The sequence below is a fragment of the Portunus trituberculatus genome, chromosome 50, assembly GCF_017591435.1.
Source record: "Portunus trituberculatus isolate SZX2019 chromosome 50, ASM1759143v1, whole genome shotgun sequence".
Lineage (NCBI taxonomy): Eukaryota > Metazoa > Arthropoda > Malacostraca > Decapoda > Portunidae > Portunus > Portunus trituberculatus.
The window spans coordinates 21,086,175-21,102,493 of record NC_059304.1 but is presented as its reverse complement, the minus strand read 5'-3'; the positions used below and the strand labels follow the sequence as shown (position 1 = coordinate 21,102,493).

Below are 16,319 nucleotides of genomic sequence, written 5' to 3'. Positions count from 1 at the left end.
TATTTTACATTGATACCTAAAGGAAAAAGTTTTGGTTCATCACAAATTATATATATATATATATATATATATATATATATATATATATATATATATATATATATATATATATATATATATATATATATAGCGGAGCCCTCTAACAGTGCATAATTTAGTTGTGACTATATTTACTTAATGCGATTTTCACTTTATGGTATCCCTTCAGGAATGTATCCCTTGCATAAATCAAGAAATCCCTGTATACAGATAGATAGATCAATATATGGATATAAACAAACACTGGCAGAAGTGCACACATGTAAGTATATTCACTCCCTACTTGAAGCTTTTTTTAAGAAAGATGACATCTATCATCCTTTTTCACAACAGCTGTCTCTGGCTAGAGCTGCCTCTGATGTATATCAAAAGAGAGAGAGAGAGAGAGAGAGAGAGAGAGAGAGAGAGAGAGAGAGAGAGAGAGAGAGAGAGAGAGAGAGAGAGAGAGAGAGAGAGAGAGAGAGAGAGAGAGAGAGAGAGAGAGAGAGGGAGGGGGGTTAAGGAGTGATGAGAAGCATGGGATGGTAGGAATAGGGGTGGGGGATGGGGAGAAGGCAGCAGACGTATGGCAGCTTTAGCCAATGACAGCTGCTATGGAAAAAAAAGGATGGCAGATGTGACTTTTGCTGCAATGATAGATGGAAAAACTGTTTCATCAAGCAAGGAGCCAACTGCATCTCATCATCAGGACACCAAGACTGAATTCAGAAATCAAAGCATGCTTACCTGTGTTGCTAACTCACCTTCTAGATTTGTACTTTGTCTATGGCACACTGATACGTATTCACAAAGCATACAGATATCTCCCTTATAATGACTCATAACTGACAATTCAAGGAAAATACTATATCTCAAATCTTCAAAAATAAACCTTAACAAAAATACCATCACTGTTATATCTGTCTTCATTGGTTCTGTTCCTCCCACATGGCAGTTCTATTGAGGGATCTCCTCTTCTCTGCAAGGAATGGCCTCTATCCAGCTGGGTACTAATGAGTGAAGGGCTCCCAATAACACAAACCTTCTAATAATTATTAAATTGCAAAGTTAATGGTCTTACATATTCCTCTTTTATGTGCATTTTCCATCAGTTCCTTGCAGCACAGTAAATATTTTTTTCTATAAGTGCCACAATTTTTAAGGTTACTGTTCTTCAGTATCAGCTACCTGTCTTCATAATACCACTGTTGCATTACAAGATAATATATCAGCCCCTCATACAACTTTAAACTGCAGTACTCTACAACAGCCTGTCTTCTCTTATTTCCCAGAGTTCTTTCAATTCAATTTCCTCAGGAGATGAATATTATAACAATTGAAAAATGAAGTCACTTGCAACTAATGAAACAATTTACCAACTCGGAGACTTTTTCATTATTTACTAATACTCAGCCTTCATCTCCCATTGAGTTCTTACTCAACTGTTTGACAACCTCTAACACTTAAATCATTAGTCACACCAACAAATACATTCAGATTTAACATTTTAACACAACTTCATTTCACCTTGACCCTTATAACTTCATCTTCAGTCTCCTATTAATACTAAACTTTAAATAATTTGTATTCATACATCCTTGTTCTAAATAAAACCTAACAGAGCTTAGTTAGATCAACATCTATAGTTACATATTAAGTACTGGAGGGACATCTAGAAGAAAAATAAAATGATGGTTGCATGTATTAGATATTCACTAAATCACTGTGAATGCTAAAGTAACTAACCTGTTATTCCATATACTTCTGAAGAGGTCTAAAGATTCCCTTAGTCGATTTTGGCTGGGGTCTTCTCGCAGAACCATGTTGTAAGAGGAGCAGGCCGTGACAAATATAATGGCTGTGACGTCATTGAAGCATTGAATCCATTTCCTCCGTTCATCACGTTGTCCACCAACATCAAACATACTACAAGGAAATGGATGCAGTGACTTACTGAACGTGGACACTGGAACAGTTTGTTCATATGCCGCTGCTGGGGGAAAACAAAGGTCATGGGACACTCATCATTAATTGTTTAAACAGACACTGAAGCCAGCATTCTCCCAAATCGGAAATGAACGCAAGTACTTCTTTTTCTTCAGAAACTGTGTCTAAACTGCAATCTTATATTCTTAGATGTGAAGGAAAAGTAACCTCTACACCACAAAGTCAAAACAAAACCTTTCCACTCACTGAAATATTTCTCCAATTGTTCTTGTGCTATAAAAAGACAACACATTATTTGTTGTTCACTTAATCACATTGCATAGCAGTGTGAAGTAAATGGCCTCTTTCCCCGAGGTTATCCTCAAGTATTACTCTGTTGCAAGAACTTCACTAGTGTAGTTAATGCTATATATTGACAATGAATACATGTTTTACTGTTCAAGAGATGAAAATGTTTTACAGTGCAAAAGACACCTATCATGGATGACTCACCTCCAACACACCTGCCTTTATGGCCCACTATGTACTACATTTATATTTGTCTCAAGATCAGGAGGATATCACCAGTAAGTTTTAAGACATCTCTGCCTGGATTTCTTACCCCCTAACTGCCAACTCTGTACAAGGGCCTTATCTGCCCATGTATGGAGTATTCTTTGCATGTATGGAGGAGAATGTTCCACTCAAGTAGTTTTATTAGACAGCATGAAATAAAAAACATTTAATCTTATCAACTTCTCTCCTGTGACTGACTGTCTTGAGCCTCTTTCTCAATGCTGGTGTGTTGCAACTTTGCTATCTTCTATCGCTATTCTCATGGTATCTGCTCTTATGATCTTGTTAACTGCATGCCTTCCCTTCTCCTGCAACCTTGCTGCACAAAGCTTTCTTTTCTTCTTCATACCTTTCTTTAGTAAATTCTAAAACTATCTGCTTCTGTATCTCTAACTTCTTATGACTTGAATTTATTTAAGAGGAAGGTTTCACAACATTTATCCCTTTTTTTGAGGGGGCTAAACCTCTCAGACCTGCAAGAGGATTGGCAAGTAAGTGGATTTTTTTATTCCCCTTGGCCAGTTTTCCATCCTTATAAGAAAAAAAATCATTAATACTGAAAAATATAATATAAACTGGCATTACAGTGGGTCCCTCAAAATACAATATATCCACTTTGGAATAGGTTCAACTTGGTATATCTTTTTTGGATGCAAAAGAACTTGCAGAGATCAAAATGAGTCATGATTCCGTGTACTATTCTTGTTTACCTCTCAAAACAAAGTCACCACTGACCACAAACAGTGATGTTATGTTGGTGGGTTTCTCAACAAGGTAAAGCAAGGCTAAATTTTCTTTTATTTCATCTAATTCTGGGGTTCTCAACCTTTTTCTCATTGAGAATTGCCTGAGTTATAAGACCATCGACCTGAACCCCCAGTAATCAACATCAAACAGAATGTTCATTTAGTGACACACTAACTCAATATGCAATGGTACTGCAAAGGATATTATTAGATCTTCTTGTTAACCCCTCGGGGTTCACAAACCTTAAATTGAGAACCCCTGATCTAATTGCTTTTGTATTTACTGCATTTGACAATATACAACACACACCTTTTAATAAAAATTTAGAAGGGATATTCTTTAAAAAAAAATCCTCACTTTTCCCTGAAGTTCATAGTCCACCCATCAATCAGACTTTGTTTCAAAACTGTAGGCTGTTAGATATTCCCTACTGAACAACTTCAGCAAGACATTATAAGATGATCAGTAATCAGTTTTCACCTTCAAACCCCCCAAAAAATTAATTACTTGCCATCTTTTAAATCATTATATTCAAACATCTTCTTATGCATGCAGTATAACATTTGGCTACTTTACTTTGTGAAAATAAATGTTATACAGTAAAGTGACAATACAACCAATACAAAAGAGCAAAAAACATCAAACCAGGATATCAGTCACTAAACAATTGTGACTATGATACTACCTTGTGTTGCTTTCAACCTTTCTCTGTGTTTGAGATGTTCCACTATTGGCTGAAGGGTTAAAGCTCATGTCCCTGAGTAGCTGTGGACTTGAAATGGTAAAACAAAATACTCCCTGTGCAGTTCAGGTTGAATATGCAGCCATGTTTCATGGTAAGTGCAGGAAGCATAACTAGCTAATGCCACTTTCTTCATACAAATCATGGCTATGACTTTAGCATAAAGCTTTTATCATCTTAACCAATATGCCAATAACAAGGATATTTTTCATGGGAATGGATGAATCATTTCTCTTTTATTTCTTATGGAAAAAGAAGAGATTTCTTTGGTATAGATCTTGTTTTGGTATTAGTACAAGGCTCTGGAATGAATTAAAGACATATACCACTGAAGTTTTGTTCTGGCCATTTTTAAGTTACTTTTTCAAGAACAAACATAATGTCACTTACTGGAAATTAACTTTGTCTACTTGAAATCTGGTCTCAAAAATTCCTAGAGTGAGGACTCGACAGCGTAGAATGTCCTGTTCCGTGGGAGTGTAGTCTGGTCGGCGAACAATGTGGACTTGGTCAAGGAAACTGTAATGAAGAAGACAACATTATAACACATTCTACAGCACTCCACATGATACAGACAATAGTACACATAATAGTACATCACAATCATCTAATATTTAAAGAATTTTACAAAACTTCTATAGTATGTACTACTGAAACCAAACATGTGCTTGAATTGATTTTGAGGCTTCCCTGCAATGATGGAGTACTGTGATATTGAGTTTCAAAGATTAGTTCTGCAAATTATGAGATTATAGATTTAACTATACACTACTCTATATTTATAAAGTAACTTATTCATACTTTCTAACACAAATCAGTGTTTAAGCAATTTGTTGATATATACACAAAAACTGAACAAAAGCACTTCAATACTCTTTGAAAAATACAAATAGTTCAAAGTATTGTATATCTACAAATGATAATTGTTACATCCTTTTGCATGCAGTCCAAAAAAATAAAGCTGAGGGGTGCACTTTATAATTTGCATCAAAACTTAAAGCCTTACCTTCCATGACAGCAGCGACATTATCAAAAGACCAACTCTTGCTCTCTTGCTGCCACTCAACAATCCAACACATCAACACTCAGCCAACACTAAACCATACACACACAACACCGGATCCTATCACTCCCTATTCTTAGCTGTCATTACACACTTTCCTGCACCATCACCATCTCACCAATCCAGCAAACAATAATTACATATAGACACCCTATCTCATCACTCCCTGTTCTTGTCTGTCACTCAGCAGTCCCCCACCACCACCATTACTAACATCAGTATCTTGCCAATCCTACACACAGGCTTTCTTTCTAAAAATAATAATTCATGGACAACACCTGGCACTACTACCAACCATGAATTCTGGAACTCCCTACCTGCTTCTGTATTTCCACCTTCCTATGACCTTAACTCATTTAAGAGGGAGATTTCATGACATTTATTCCATTCTTTAAATTCTCTTACTCTAAGCTGGCATTTTCGTTTAGTAATTTCTGTTGCCCTTAGCCAGATTTCCACTCTTACATAAAAATGAACTACAAATACATCCACACCTCCACACCAGGCAAGCAGAAACCCAAGCATCAGCAGCAGCCCACTTCCACCTCTCCTTCAGTCCCTCCACGCGTCAAACATCATCACCATTCTAGCCTGCATTATATGACGACACCAATGAATGCAGCTGCTCCTCCCACCACATCCCACACTGCACAACCCAACCCCTACACTCCTTCCTGGCTGTGATGCTGGACTGGCTGGGGTCTCATCACCTTTCATCAATACCACAGTCAATCACCCACGGCAGGCACCGGTCTCACCTCAAACATGTCAAACTGAGGCTAGCTTACTCCATGTGTGTGTGTCTGTGTATGTACTTAAATTCTTCAACTCTCTGCTTGGTTCAGTGTTTCCCCCTTCTTATGACTTGAACTTTCTAGTTGTTGTTTTTCAGACATTTATCCTATAATTTTGAATAATCCTCTTGACATTTTTTTAAGGATTAGTGTTTGTTGTGTTTTTTTTTCCCTTCTTTCCTCTTTATTTTCCTTAACTTTATTACCCTTGGCTGGTGCACTGCATGAAAAAAAAAAAAAAAAAAAAAAAAAAAAATGTGCGCTACCTTTTACACAATTACAATAGTTGATTTTATATGCCTACTTGGGAGTAACAGACTTTGTATTACTTCTAAGGAGTGACAGAAGAGGTAAATATATATGTTATTTGTAAATAAATAAATCCAAAGGTAAAGGTTTAACTACACACCATAAGGTTTTAAACTGCTTTTAAGTGTTATGGACTGCAAATTATATTCTTATGTTTCAAGGTATATTGTTTGTTATATGTGCATTTGTGGTCAATAAATATCTATCTATCTATCTATCTATCTGTGTGTAATTCACCTCCTCGGTTGCCAGCTGGTCACCCAGCCAGTCTTCCCTTTACGGAGCGAGCTCAGAGCTCATAGACCAATCTTCGGGTAGGACTGAGACCACATCAACACACAACACACACACCAGGAAAGCGAGGCCACAACCCCTCGAGTTGCATCCCATATCTATTTACTGCTAGGTGAACAGGGGCAACACATTAAGAGACTTGCCCATTTGCCTCGCCACTCACCGGGACTCGAACCCTGTCCTCTCGATTGTGAGTCGAGCGTGCTAACCACTACACTATGCAGTGTGTGTGTGTGTGTGTGTGTGTGTGTGTGTGTGTGTGTGTGTGTGTGTGTGTGTGTGTGTGTGTGTGTGTGTGTGTGTGTGTGTGTGTGTGTGTGTGTGTGTGTGTGTGTGTGTGTGTGTGTGTGTGTGTGTGCTGTAGTGTCTGTGTGTGTGTGCCTACAGTGTGTGAGAGAGAGAGAGAGAGAGAGAGAGAGAGAGAGAGAGAGAGAGAGAGAGAGAGAGAGAGAGAGAGAGAGAGAGAGAGAGAGAGAGAGAGAGAGAGAGAGAGAGAGAGAGAGAGAGAGAGAGAGAGAGAGAGAGAGAGAGAGAGAGAGAGAGAGAGAGAGAGAGAGAGAGAGAGAGAGAGAGAGAGAGAGAGAGAGAGAGAGAGAGAGAGAGAATATGTGGGGGTGGGAAGGGTATGATTTTCCTTTACCAGTGGCCACGAGGGAAACACTATCAGGCTTCCTTTATGACACACCTGCAACACAATCCCTCAATACATTCACAATACACTATACAGTCCTACAACACTTACTTACTTACTTGTCATCAACCAATAAAATACATACGAGTGACTATATGCCTTTCTTTGCTCAGTCTCAGCGACATCAAGAGCAGCAGGAGTCCTCAAACAAGTAACCCATACAAATATACCTACACTGGTTACTGTAATACATAGGAACAGCTCTCTAGTCTAGCCTGACCCTGCTGAAGATGCTTCCCTTACCAAGAGGAAGAGGAGGAGGAGGAAGGGAGGAAGGGTGTAAGGGAAGAAGAGGCAGGACACGAAGGGTACAGTGTTGTGGTTGGTAGTGTCATGTTATGTGGTGGAGGCGGTTAACCCACAAAGCTATGCCACACACCAGAGGCTGGCCATCATCCCACCAGGAACACTGTCTCTCCCCACACCCACTCCTCCCCAGACTGTAACCTGTATGCATACACCTCCAAGGCCTGCAAACCTATCACTGTACCTCTACTGTAATGGAGAAGAGCACAAAACAACATATGATGGGGAAAAGTCACTCCCCCTACCCACTCATGCCCAGACTACATGTTTCCATCTAAGGGTACCACAATTTTTTCCCCACATATACAGGAACATTGTAATAAAATACCTATTCCATAACATTCCCTCTTAAAAAGTGAAAGTTTGGGGAAAAGAAGTTAATCAAGTTTGAGGAATGTCTCGACACTTATTCTAAAGCAGTTCAAGCTGACCAATGTAGGAAAGCAGGAAAGAGAAGAGATCAATTCTAAGTAACTCAATGTAAAGGATAAGACTGTCTCTGCCACTTGTGGTAAAGAACAAGGCTGATCTTATGCAACTGTAAGGGATAAGTGATTTTAAGTCAGTGTACATTAAAAGATGAGAATACCACCTACCTACCAATTTCAGGCCCTTGGGACAATTCTATATCATTCAAGGTGAGGTTGTGAGTGATTCTAACCCAGAGCAATGAGCTAGGTTGACTCTACGCCACTCAAGATAAAAGTGTTTAATGTCACTGAAGTTATGGAACATGGGTGATTCTAAGTGACTAAAGGGGAATGGAAAGGATGATTCTATGTCAATTAAGAGAACAGGTAAAGATGATTCCAAGCCATTGTAACACATGACAAAAGCAACAGGCAAAGGTGATTCTAACCCACGAAAGAGGCAAAAAAAAAAAAAAAAAAAAAAAAAATTCTGAGCCACAACAGACAAAAACAAAGTTGATTCTAAACCACTTACACCACAGTAAAAATAATTATAGTGACTCCAAACTGGTTCATGTAAAAGACAACGGTAATCCTATGCCACTCCAGGAGAGGTGAAGATGCTCCCAAGCCACACAAGCCAAGAGGTAAGGGTGATTCTTCCAAGCCAATCAAGAAACCAATGATTCTAATTCTAAGCCACCCTAGATGCCTCCCCGCAAGACTGTCTCAGCTGCAACCCTCCCTACACACACACACACACACACTCGTGCAAACATTTCTATTTCCGTCACTGCACACTCGCCTTTCTCTCCCATAAAGACAAACACACGTATGTATGTATGTACGTACGTACTAACTAACACACTGAATAATCAACTCTCTCTCTCTCTCTCTCTCTCTCTCTCTCTCTCTCTCTCTCTCTCTCTCTCTCTCAAGTTCCCTACCAATCAATAACACGTAAAATTGTGAATCCCCCTTTTCTCTTCCACGACTACTTTACATCCCCTTTAATAAACGTACACAAAACGCCTGCTGCCTCGTCTACACACATACACGATCAAGTCAACCTACATTCCCACAGCATCACACGACCACAGCGGAACACACACGCGCACACACACATTCAATCTCAGGTCCTCCATTCGTCTTCCTCTTCCCTACACCCACACGCTATCCACCACAGTCTTGCGTCTTGTGGCCTCCCTCCTTCCCTCCACCGTAACCTTATACACACAGCCGCCTACACGCACGCTGCCTCTGCTCCGTACGGGGTGACATGTCATGATTCCTTCGCTAAATTCGGCAGGGAAATGAATGGCTGAATGTAATCGTCGGCCAAGGAAGAGGGACGGGAGGAGGAGTGAGCGAGGACAGGGAGGGGCAAGTGACGTAAGGTAAAGAGGGAAGACAAAGTTACCCTGCATGTTACTGAATGAGGAAGTCTTTTTTATATATATAATTATGAGAATTGTTGGTTCTGAATGCAATCGTGGGTTAAACGAGAGGGAGAGGCCGGGGTGCATGACGTAAGACGAAGAGAAGAGAGAATGTTGCGGTGAATTCTTGCGAGTTGAGAATGGATATCTATCTTATTATTATTATTATCATTATTATTATTATTATTAATATTACTACTATTATGATGAAGATGTAGTGTTGGTTTAAGAGGACCGTGTGTGGATGAGTGTTTGTTTACATGGGAAACGCCCAAGCAGACTACTATCACGACACCGGAAGCAAGACTGGGTGATCCGCCCGGCACTACGCAATGCAGATTACCGCGGCCTGATGGGGACAAGAGGAGACAGAAGTGGTGGTGCTGTGAGAGGGTAAAGCAGACGAGAATCTCCTCAGCTAAGCATGCAGGGTCATGACGCCGGGTTAGTCCTGACGCAAAGGATAAGCTGCAAGGTGTCAGTGCCTCGGTCTTCCCCACCCTGACCTACCAGTACGTGATCGAGGTTCTCCCGGCTCTCGACATGAAGTCAAACAAAACTTCCTCCAGGCCTGACCGTGTTATCAGCAAGTCCCTCATGGTCGTGGAAATAGATCCCGGCTGGAAACATTCAACAACCTCTCCCCTTTAAGTCATGAAAGCTATTAAAATGCGACACCTAATTTTACCTCCTCAGTCTCATGTTCCGCCTAGGTTCTCTGGCGGGATGGGACACCGTGGCGGCGGAATACTAAGTGCCGTGCCCCACCCCGGCCCCGCCCACCAGGCTGCCCACTACCAACAACAACAACAACACATTAGCTGCTGTAGTCTGGGGACCGAAGCGCCTCGAATGCTAAGTTTGGAAGTGTAACGGAGGGAGGGCGAGCGTGCAACAGGTGCATCACTGGGCCACCTGTCTTGTTACTGAACATCTCGCTCACTTCCCTGCGCTGCCCCACCACCACCACCACCTCACTCACTACCCTCTGTCCCTCCACGCCCACCCTGGACACGAGACGCCTTGCCCTAGAGAACAGCGGAATCACAGATGCTGCAGTGTTGTCGCTAACGTATTCCTTAACGGCTCTAACTGACCACCACCACCACCAACCACCACCACCGCCAATAACAACAACAACAAAAGCGAGTAGTAAGTACACACAGCTCAGCTCAGCCGCTGGTCTGTATCAGCTGGGATAGCAAGTGTTTGGACAAACGTTCCTAAATCACAGTAGTTAAAAAGATAACATTACGTCTGAATGCTCTCTTTTATTCTGATTAACTGCAGCCTGCAACTTGCAACTACCGATTGGCGAACAGTTACATCAGCATTTCGGCTTGATATGATTTACGCTGACACGTACACATCATCAGCCACTTCCGAGGCGATACCATCATGATCCTGTGCCGCTCGCCTTACAGGGCAGAGCAACCCAACCTTTCCCTCGCTCGGCCCGCTGCAGGTGTGGTGAGGGGAAATGTACCATTCACCACACCTCGGACGGCAGCGATAATAATGGTACGAGGGGATATATCATGAATCACCGCCTAAAAAATCAACTTTGATATGGCCAAGGATGCTTCTCAGCTGCCATTTCCGTTGTGAACATAATGACGTCACGAAATAAGATGAAGAAGAAGAAGAAGAAGCCAAGTCTGCAGCGCCTGTGGTCAGCACCATTGAGGACTACCGCTTACTACACTGCTAACAGGTCAATGAAGGGACCTCACTCAACACATGACTGTCTATATTACCGCACCGCACCGCACTCAGCCTGTGTATGAACAGCGCGCTAATGCCGCTATTATCTCACTAAATGCAATAGATATAGACCCAAGAGCCATCACCATCCCAGTAACAAAGGCGGTCACTCACTGGAGTGGAAAGGCAATGGCAAGGAAAACATTTTTCCCCCGCGTGACGGGCTGCCTGCTGGTCATGCCGCCTGTTGTAAGTTTGAGGTCGCTAAGGAGACAAAGAGAAGCAGAAAGAAAACAGGAAATGGTGATGAAGCGGAAGTGAGGAAAATGGCATGTGGAGAACTAAGGGCCTCTGTGAAAGACGGGACAAGGGCGCCTTGAGAGGTGCGCCATGTGTGCGGCGGTGTACAAGTGCCCCACTGTGACTACCTTCCCGCCCGCGCCTCCTCCACCAGCACCACGCCCACGCCCGCCTGCTTCCTTCAGCCCACTCCCGTAACCTGCAGCTGCAGGTGCCCGTCCATTCCTCCCTCTCCCTCTGTCCTCCCCTATCACACTCTCTCTCTCTCTCTCTCTCTCTCTCTCTCTCTCTCTCTCTCTCTCTCTCTAACACATACACACACACGAACTGTAATTATTTATCATCAGCATCACACACTACAGGTCAACCATTCTCGCCCTGTTTCGCCCTACACGCCACGCCGCCCCTCTCGCGTCCCCCTGGCTCACACGGGTGGCCTCTTGGCGCCCCTCAACACTGCCACTTTCAGCGGGCACACCAATGCCGGCGCCGCGCCCCGCCGCCCGCCACAGGCACGCCGGTCCCTTGGGAGGCTGGTGTGAGGCGGTGCACCAGCAACACCACCACTCCGTCCCTCGTAGTGTTCGTGGCACAGAGCGGGACGATGGGACGATGGGGCAATGAGGCAAGCACCCTGCGGCGCCTCATGTCCCTGGAAATTACATTAACCCTCCCGTTGCCAATCCACCCACCCACCAGCAATTAAGCCGGCAGACAGAGGGACGGATAAATATACGATGGTGGTGGCGCTGGTACAAGCACTGCGGGATGCGTCAGTGCATACCGATTGTAATGACACAGGAAGGGCAATCCATACAGGCAGCTGGGGGCGCGGCTACACCTAATTTAATATTCCCATTAAGAAAATGTCACTCGCCACGCATTGAGAGGCGAGACTGGTCTGTGATAGCGCAGAGTACGGTTACTCCTCCAGGCCGTCCCGTGCCGCCTCAATATTAACATTCCTGGTCACGACGCCAAACTTAATGGCCACATCTTATCAGTGATCCCGCGCGACACCCTACCCGGCGCCGCCACCGCCGCCGCCGCCGCCATGCCGGTGCCGCGCCGCCCCAACACTGCCAGGCGGCCGGCCACAGCCACAGCCTAGTCGAGGCCACACTTGTACACACCACCGCACCAAACATTCCAATCCCCTCGGTCACGGCCACGGCTCTGCTCCAGCCTCAAACCACTACCCACGCCGCCGTCGCCAACAGCTTGCTGGTATCACAGCAACATCGACAAACACACACACACACACACACACACACACACACTACAACAGTCTCGTCTACACGCTAAAGTACTACTCCTGTTTTGAGAAGCTACCACACATCTGCACAGTGACTCAGGGAAAACAACCACGTATCATAAAACAAACACACACTACCCAAACGAATACAAATACCAATATCTGACGACGAAAAAAACAAAAATACTGCCGAGCGAATAACAAAGCTAATGAAAATATTAACGACAAGAAGAATGACAACGACCCTGAGCACAACAACTACATTAATGGCAATTACACACACACACACACACACACACACACACACACACACACACACACACACACACAATCATCTTGCACCATCACATCACCACCACATCTGGCACACACACACACACACACACACACACACACACACATCGAGAGAGAGAGAGAGAGAGAGAGAGAGAGAGAGAGAGAGAGAGAGAGAGAGAGAGAGAGAGAGAGAGAGAGAGAGAGAGAGAGAGAGAGAGAGAGAGAGAGAGAGAGAGAGAGAGAGAGAGAGAGAGAGAGAGAGAGAGAGCGCAATCACTGCTTTTACCCTGGACTCCCTTTCTCTCCTACCACCCCACAACCACCACCACCACCACCACTACAGGACACAGCCGCCCCTGCACGCCTCCCACAGCCGCGCCCACCCGCATGCCGAGGCCCAGACAATTACCCTGCTGCTGCCGGAGACTGCGGGAGGATGACCTTGGCTTGCCGTCTCAAGGTCAAGGAGATACTGGGCCTGCATGACCGCCACGAGAGAGAGAGAGAGAGAGAGAGAGAGAGAGAGAGAGAGAGAGAGAGAGAGAGAGAGAGAGAGAGAGAGAGAGAGAGAGAGAGAGAGAAAATAGTTGAACAATACAGAGAAAGAAAGGACAGATGGATAGATGGAGGAGGAGGAAAGTAGGAGGAGAAAAGGGAAGTGAGAGTGAGAGAGAAGACAAGAGAGGGTAAGAAGAGTGAGAATGGATGGTTGTGGGCGAGAAAGGATAGATGGAGGGAACTACAAAAAAAGAAAGGATGACAATGCGAAAGAGAGAAGAAATGAGAGAAATGATTGATAGAAAAAGGATAGAGAAAAGAAAGGATAACAATGCGAAGGAAAAGTGAGAAGAAATGATAGAGAAAGGAAAGATTAAGGATGGATGGATGATGGAGGGAAAAGATGATGTATATATGCATCTACGTGTGTATGAATGGAGACGACGACGATAAGAAACAGAGGAGAATACAAAGAGGAAAAGAGTGAAGAGGTAATGAATAGAATAGAAGATACAAGTTGAGTGGAGAAAGAAAAAAGAAAGAACGAAAGAAGGAAAGAAGGAAGGAAGCGAATTAAGGGAAGCAATTAAGTAAGAATAGGCTTCAAGAAAATATCTCGAGGGTGAATGAGAGAGAGAGAGAGAGAGAGAGAGAGAGAGAGAGAGAGAGAGAGAGAGAGAGAGAGAGAGAGAGAGAGAGAGAGAGAGAGAGAGAGAGAGAGAGAGAGAGAGAGAGAGAGAGAGAGAGAGAGACTTAAGTGAGCGTGGAAACAGAAAAAACACCAAATGAGTGAACCGTTCCTACTTGAAGATGAGCAATGCAAGCAACATAACGGATTGCCTCCTCCTCCTCCTCCTCCTGCTGCTGCTGCTGCTGCTGCTGTTGCTGCTGCTGCTGCTGGAATCACGGTACGGAAGGCGAATCAGAGGGGCCCGATCACGCGTGTTAGGCATTGCAGTGTTACCAGATAAAACGTGTCACCTGTTGCTGGGTTTTTTAATATGGCGAGGAGAGGGAGGGGAGGGGAGAGAAAAAACAAATGAAAAGAGAAGAGAAGAGAAGAGAAGAGAAGAGGAGAGGAGGAAAAAAAGAAAATAAAAGGAGAAGAGAAGATAGAAGATATTATTAGACGAAAGGAGAAAAGAACGCAAGAAAGAGAAATGCAAGTGGCGAAGATATATATAAAAAAAAGAACAAACAGCAGCAGCAGCAGCAGCAGACATGTTGCCCCTTAAGAGGCTGCTTGTTATAACGCGTTGTCATTAATAGAATCTCAAGTGCGTAATTACTGCTATGCTAATTTTCTAATATGTAGAGAAGGGTGAATATCGAAGCTCGCTCTCTCTCTCTCTCTCTCATACTAGTAACCAAAGAGGAGCCGTGATAGACTGAACGAAGGACTGAAGGATTGACTGAATGGGTGCACGAAAGAATGAATGAGCGAGAAAGAATCTAAATGCACGCCACAAAGAGGTCATATGGCGCCATGGGAGGGGAGGAGAGGAGAGAGGGGGGCAGCTGGCGGGAACGTGAAGAGCTGCTGAGAAGGGGATGCCACTCAGTCACTCGGCACCCTATTACGTACTTTTCCAGATCTGCTTTGTGGTGATCAGGTAACACGGTGGGAGGATGAGAGACATGCGGTAGGGAGGTCTTAGGTTCAATACTGGTTACTTCAATGGAATACGTGGCAATAGTAGTTAGTTAGTTAGTTAGTTGAAGGATTAATAGAGACGAAAGAAATGCCATCCACAAGTACAAAAAAAATACAAATAAAATGAGAATGTATGAGAGAGAGAGAGAGAGAGAGAGAGAGAGAGAGAGAGAGAGAGAGAGAGAGAGAGAGAGAGAGAGAGAGAGAGAGAGAGAGAGAGAGAGAGAGAGAGAGATACTAAACAAGCATAAATCTACCAAATCAGTGGACCTTTCTCTTATTTCTCTTTCTTCGTTATCCTTGATCAGTTCTCCTCTTACATTCAAAAGTCCAGACACACATGTATACACTGCTTATACGTATGACACTTCCATGAATATACTAGATAGCATACATACATACGCCAGCACCTAACCTTGCCGTCACAACAAAGCACCTGAGAAACCAGCACGCGTCACCTGTCTCGTTAACACAGCCACTGAGAGAGAAGAGAGCGGGGCGAAGTGGGGGCGAGGCGGAGCAAGGCTGGGGCGAGCCGGGTTTATAGTACATGAACACACATTTTCTAACTTGGTACTTCATTACTGCTGCTTCATTTGGGGTAACTAGCCAGCCACATTATTGATTTTGTACTCCTCTCTTCACTGGTGTTTTCTTTCTATCCAATCCACGTTCAGAATTGAAGGAGGGAAGAGGAGGAAGAGGGCGGGTTTTTCTATTATTTTTTTTCTCGTTTTATCTTTTTTTTTCTCGAGAAGGTGAAAGCAAGTAGGTAGTAGGTGGGTGGGTGGATGGATGGATGGGTGAGTGAGTGAGTGAGTGAGTGAGTGAGTGAGTGAGTGAGTGAGTGAGTGAGTGAGTGAGTGAGTGAGTGAGTGAGTGAGTGAGTGAGTGAGTGAGTGAGTGAGGGAGGGAGGGAGTCTGTCAGTCAATCTACATAATTCTTTTTTTTTAAGTGTTAATAGTTGAAAATCAGTCATTCACTCATTCATTCACTTTGTCAGTCTGTCAGTCAGTCAGTCAGTCATAATAGGCGAAGGTAGTCATTCATTCATTCATTCATTCATTTATCCATTCATCCAATCATCCATTCATTCAGTAAATCAATCAGCCAATCATTCATTCAGTCAGTCAATCAGTCAATAAATCAGTCAATCATTTATTTATTTACCTATTCATTAATTCATTCATCGTTAGTGAGTCAGTCCGTCTATAGCAACAATTTGAGAGGTGGCAGCGTCAATAACACAAGAGTAGTGCAGAGAGCTTCAGGTTCAGAAGCTTCCGGTTACTAACACTCTTCATCTTAAAACCGGC

The 16,319-nt window shown here is 43.4% G+C and overlaps 1 protein-coding gene across 1 annotated transcript in view; it reads right to left on the bottom strand.

Annotated features, from left to right (window-relative positions):
- Positions 1–16,319, bottom strand: part of LOC123499470 (guanine nucleotide-binding protein G(s) subunit alpha) — a 61,074-nt gene that overhangs the window by 11,617 nt on the left and 33,138 nt on the right. The window contains exons 5-6 of the mRNA XM_045247479.1: positions 4,400–4,528; positions 1,765–1,944 (exon numbers count right to left, since the gene is read on the bottom strand). Of these exons, the coding sequence (XP_045103414.1) occupies positions 1,765–1,944; positions 4,400–4,528 (309 nt within the window). The remainder of the gene's footprint in view (positions 1–1,764; positions 1,945–4,399; positions 4,529–16,319) is intronic.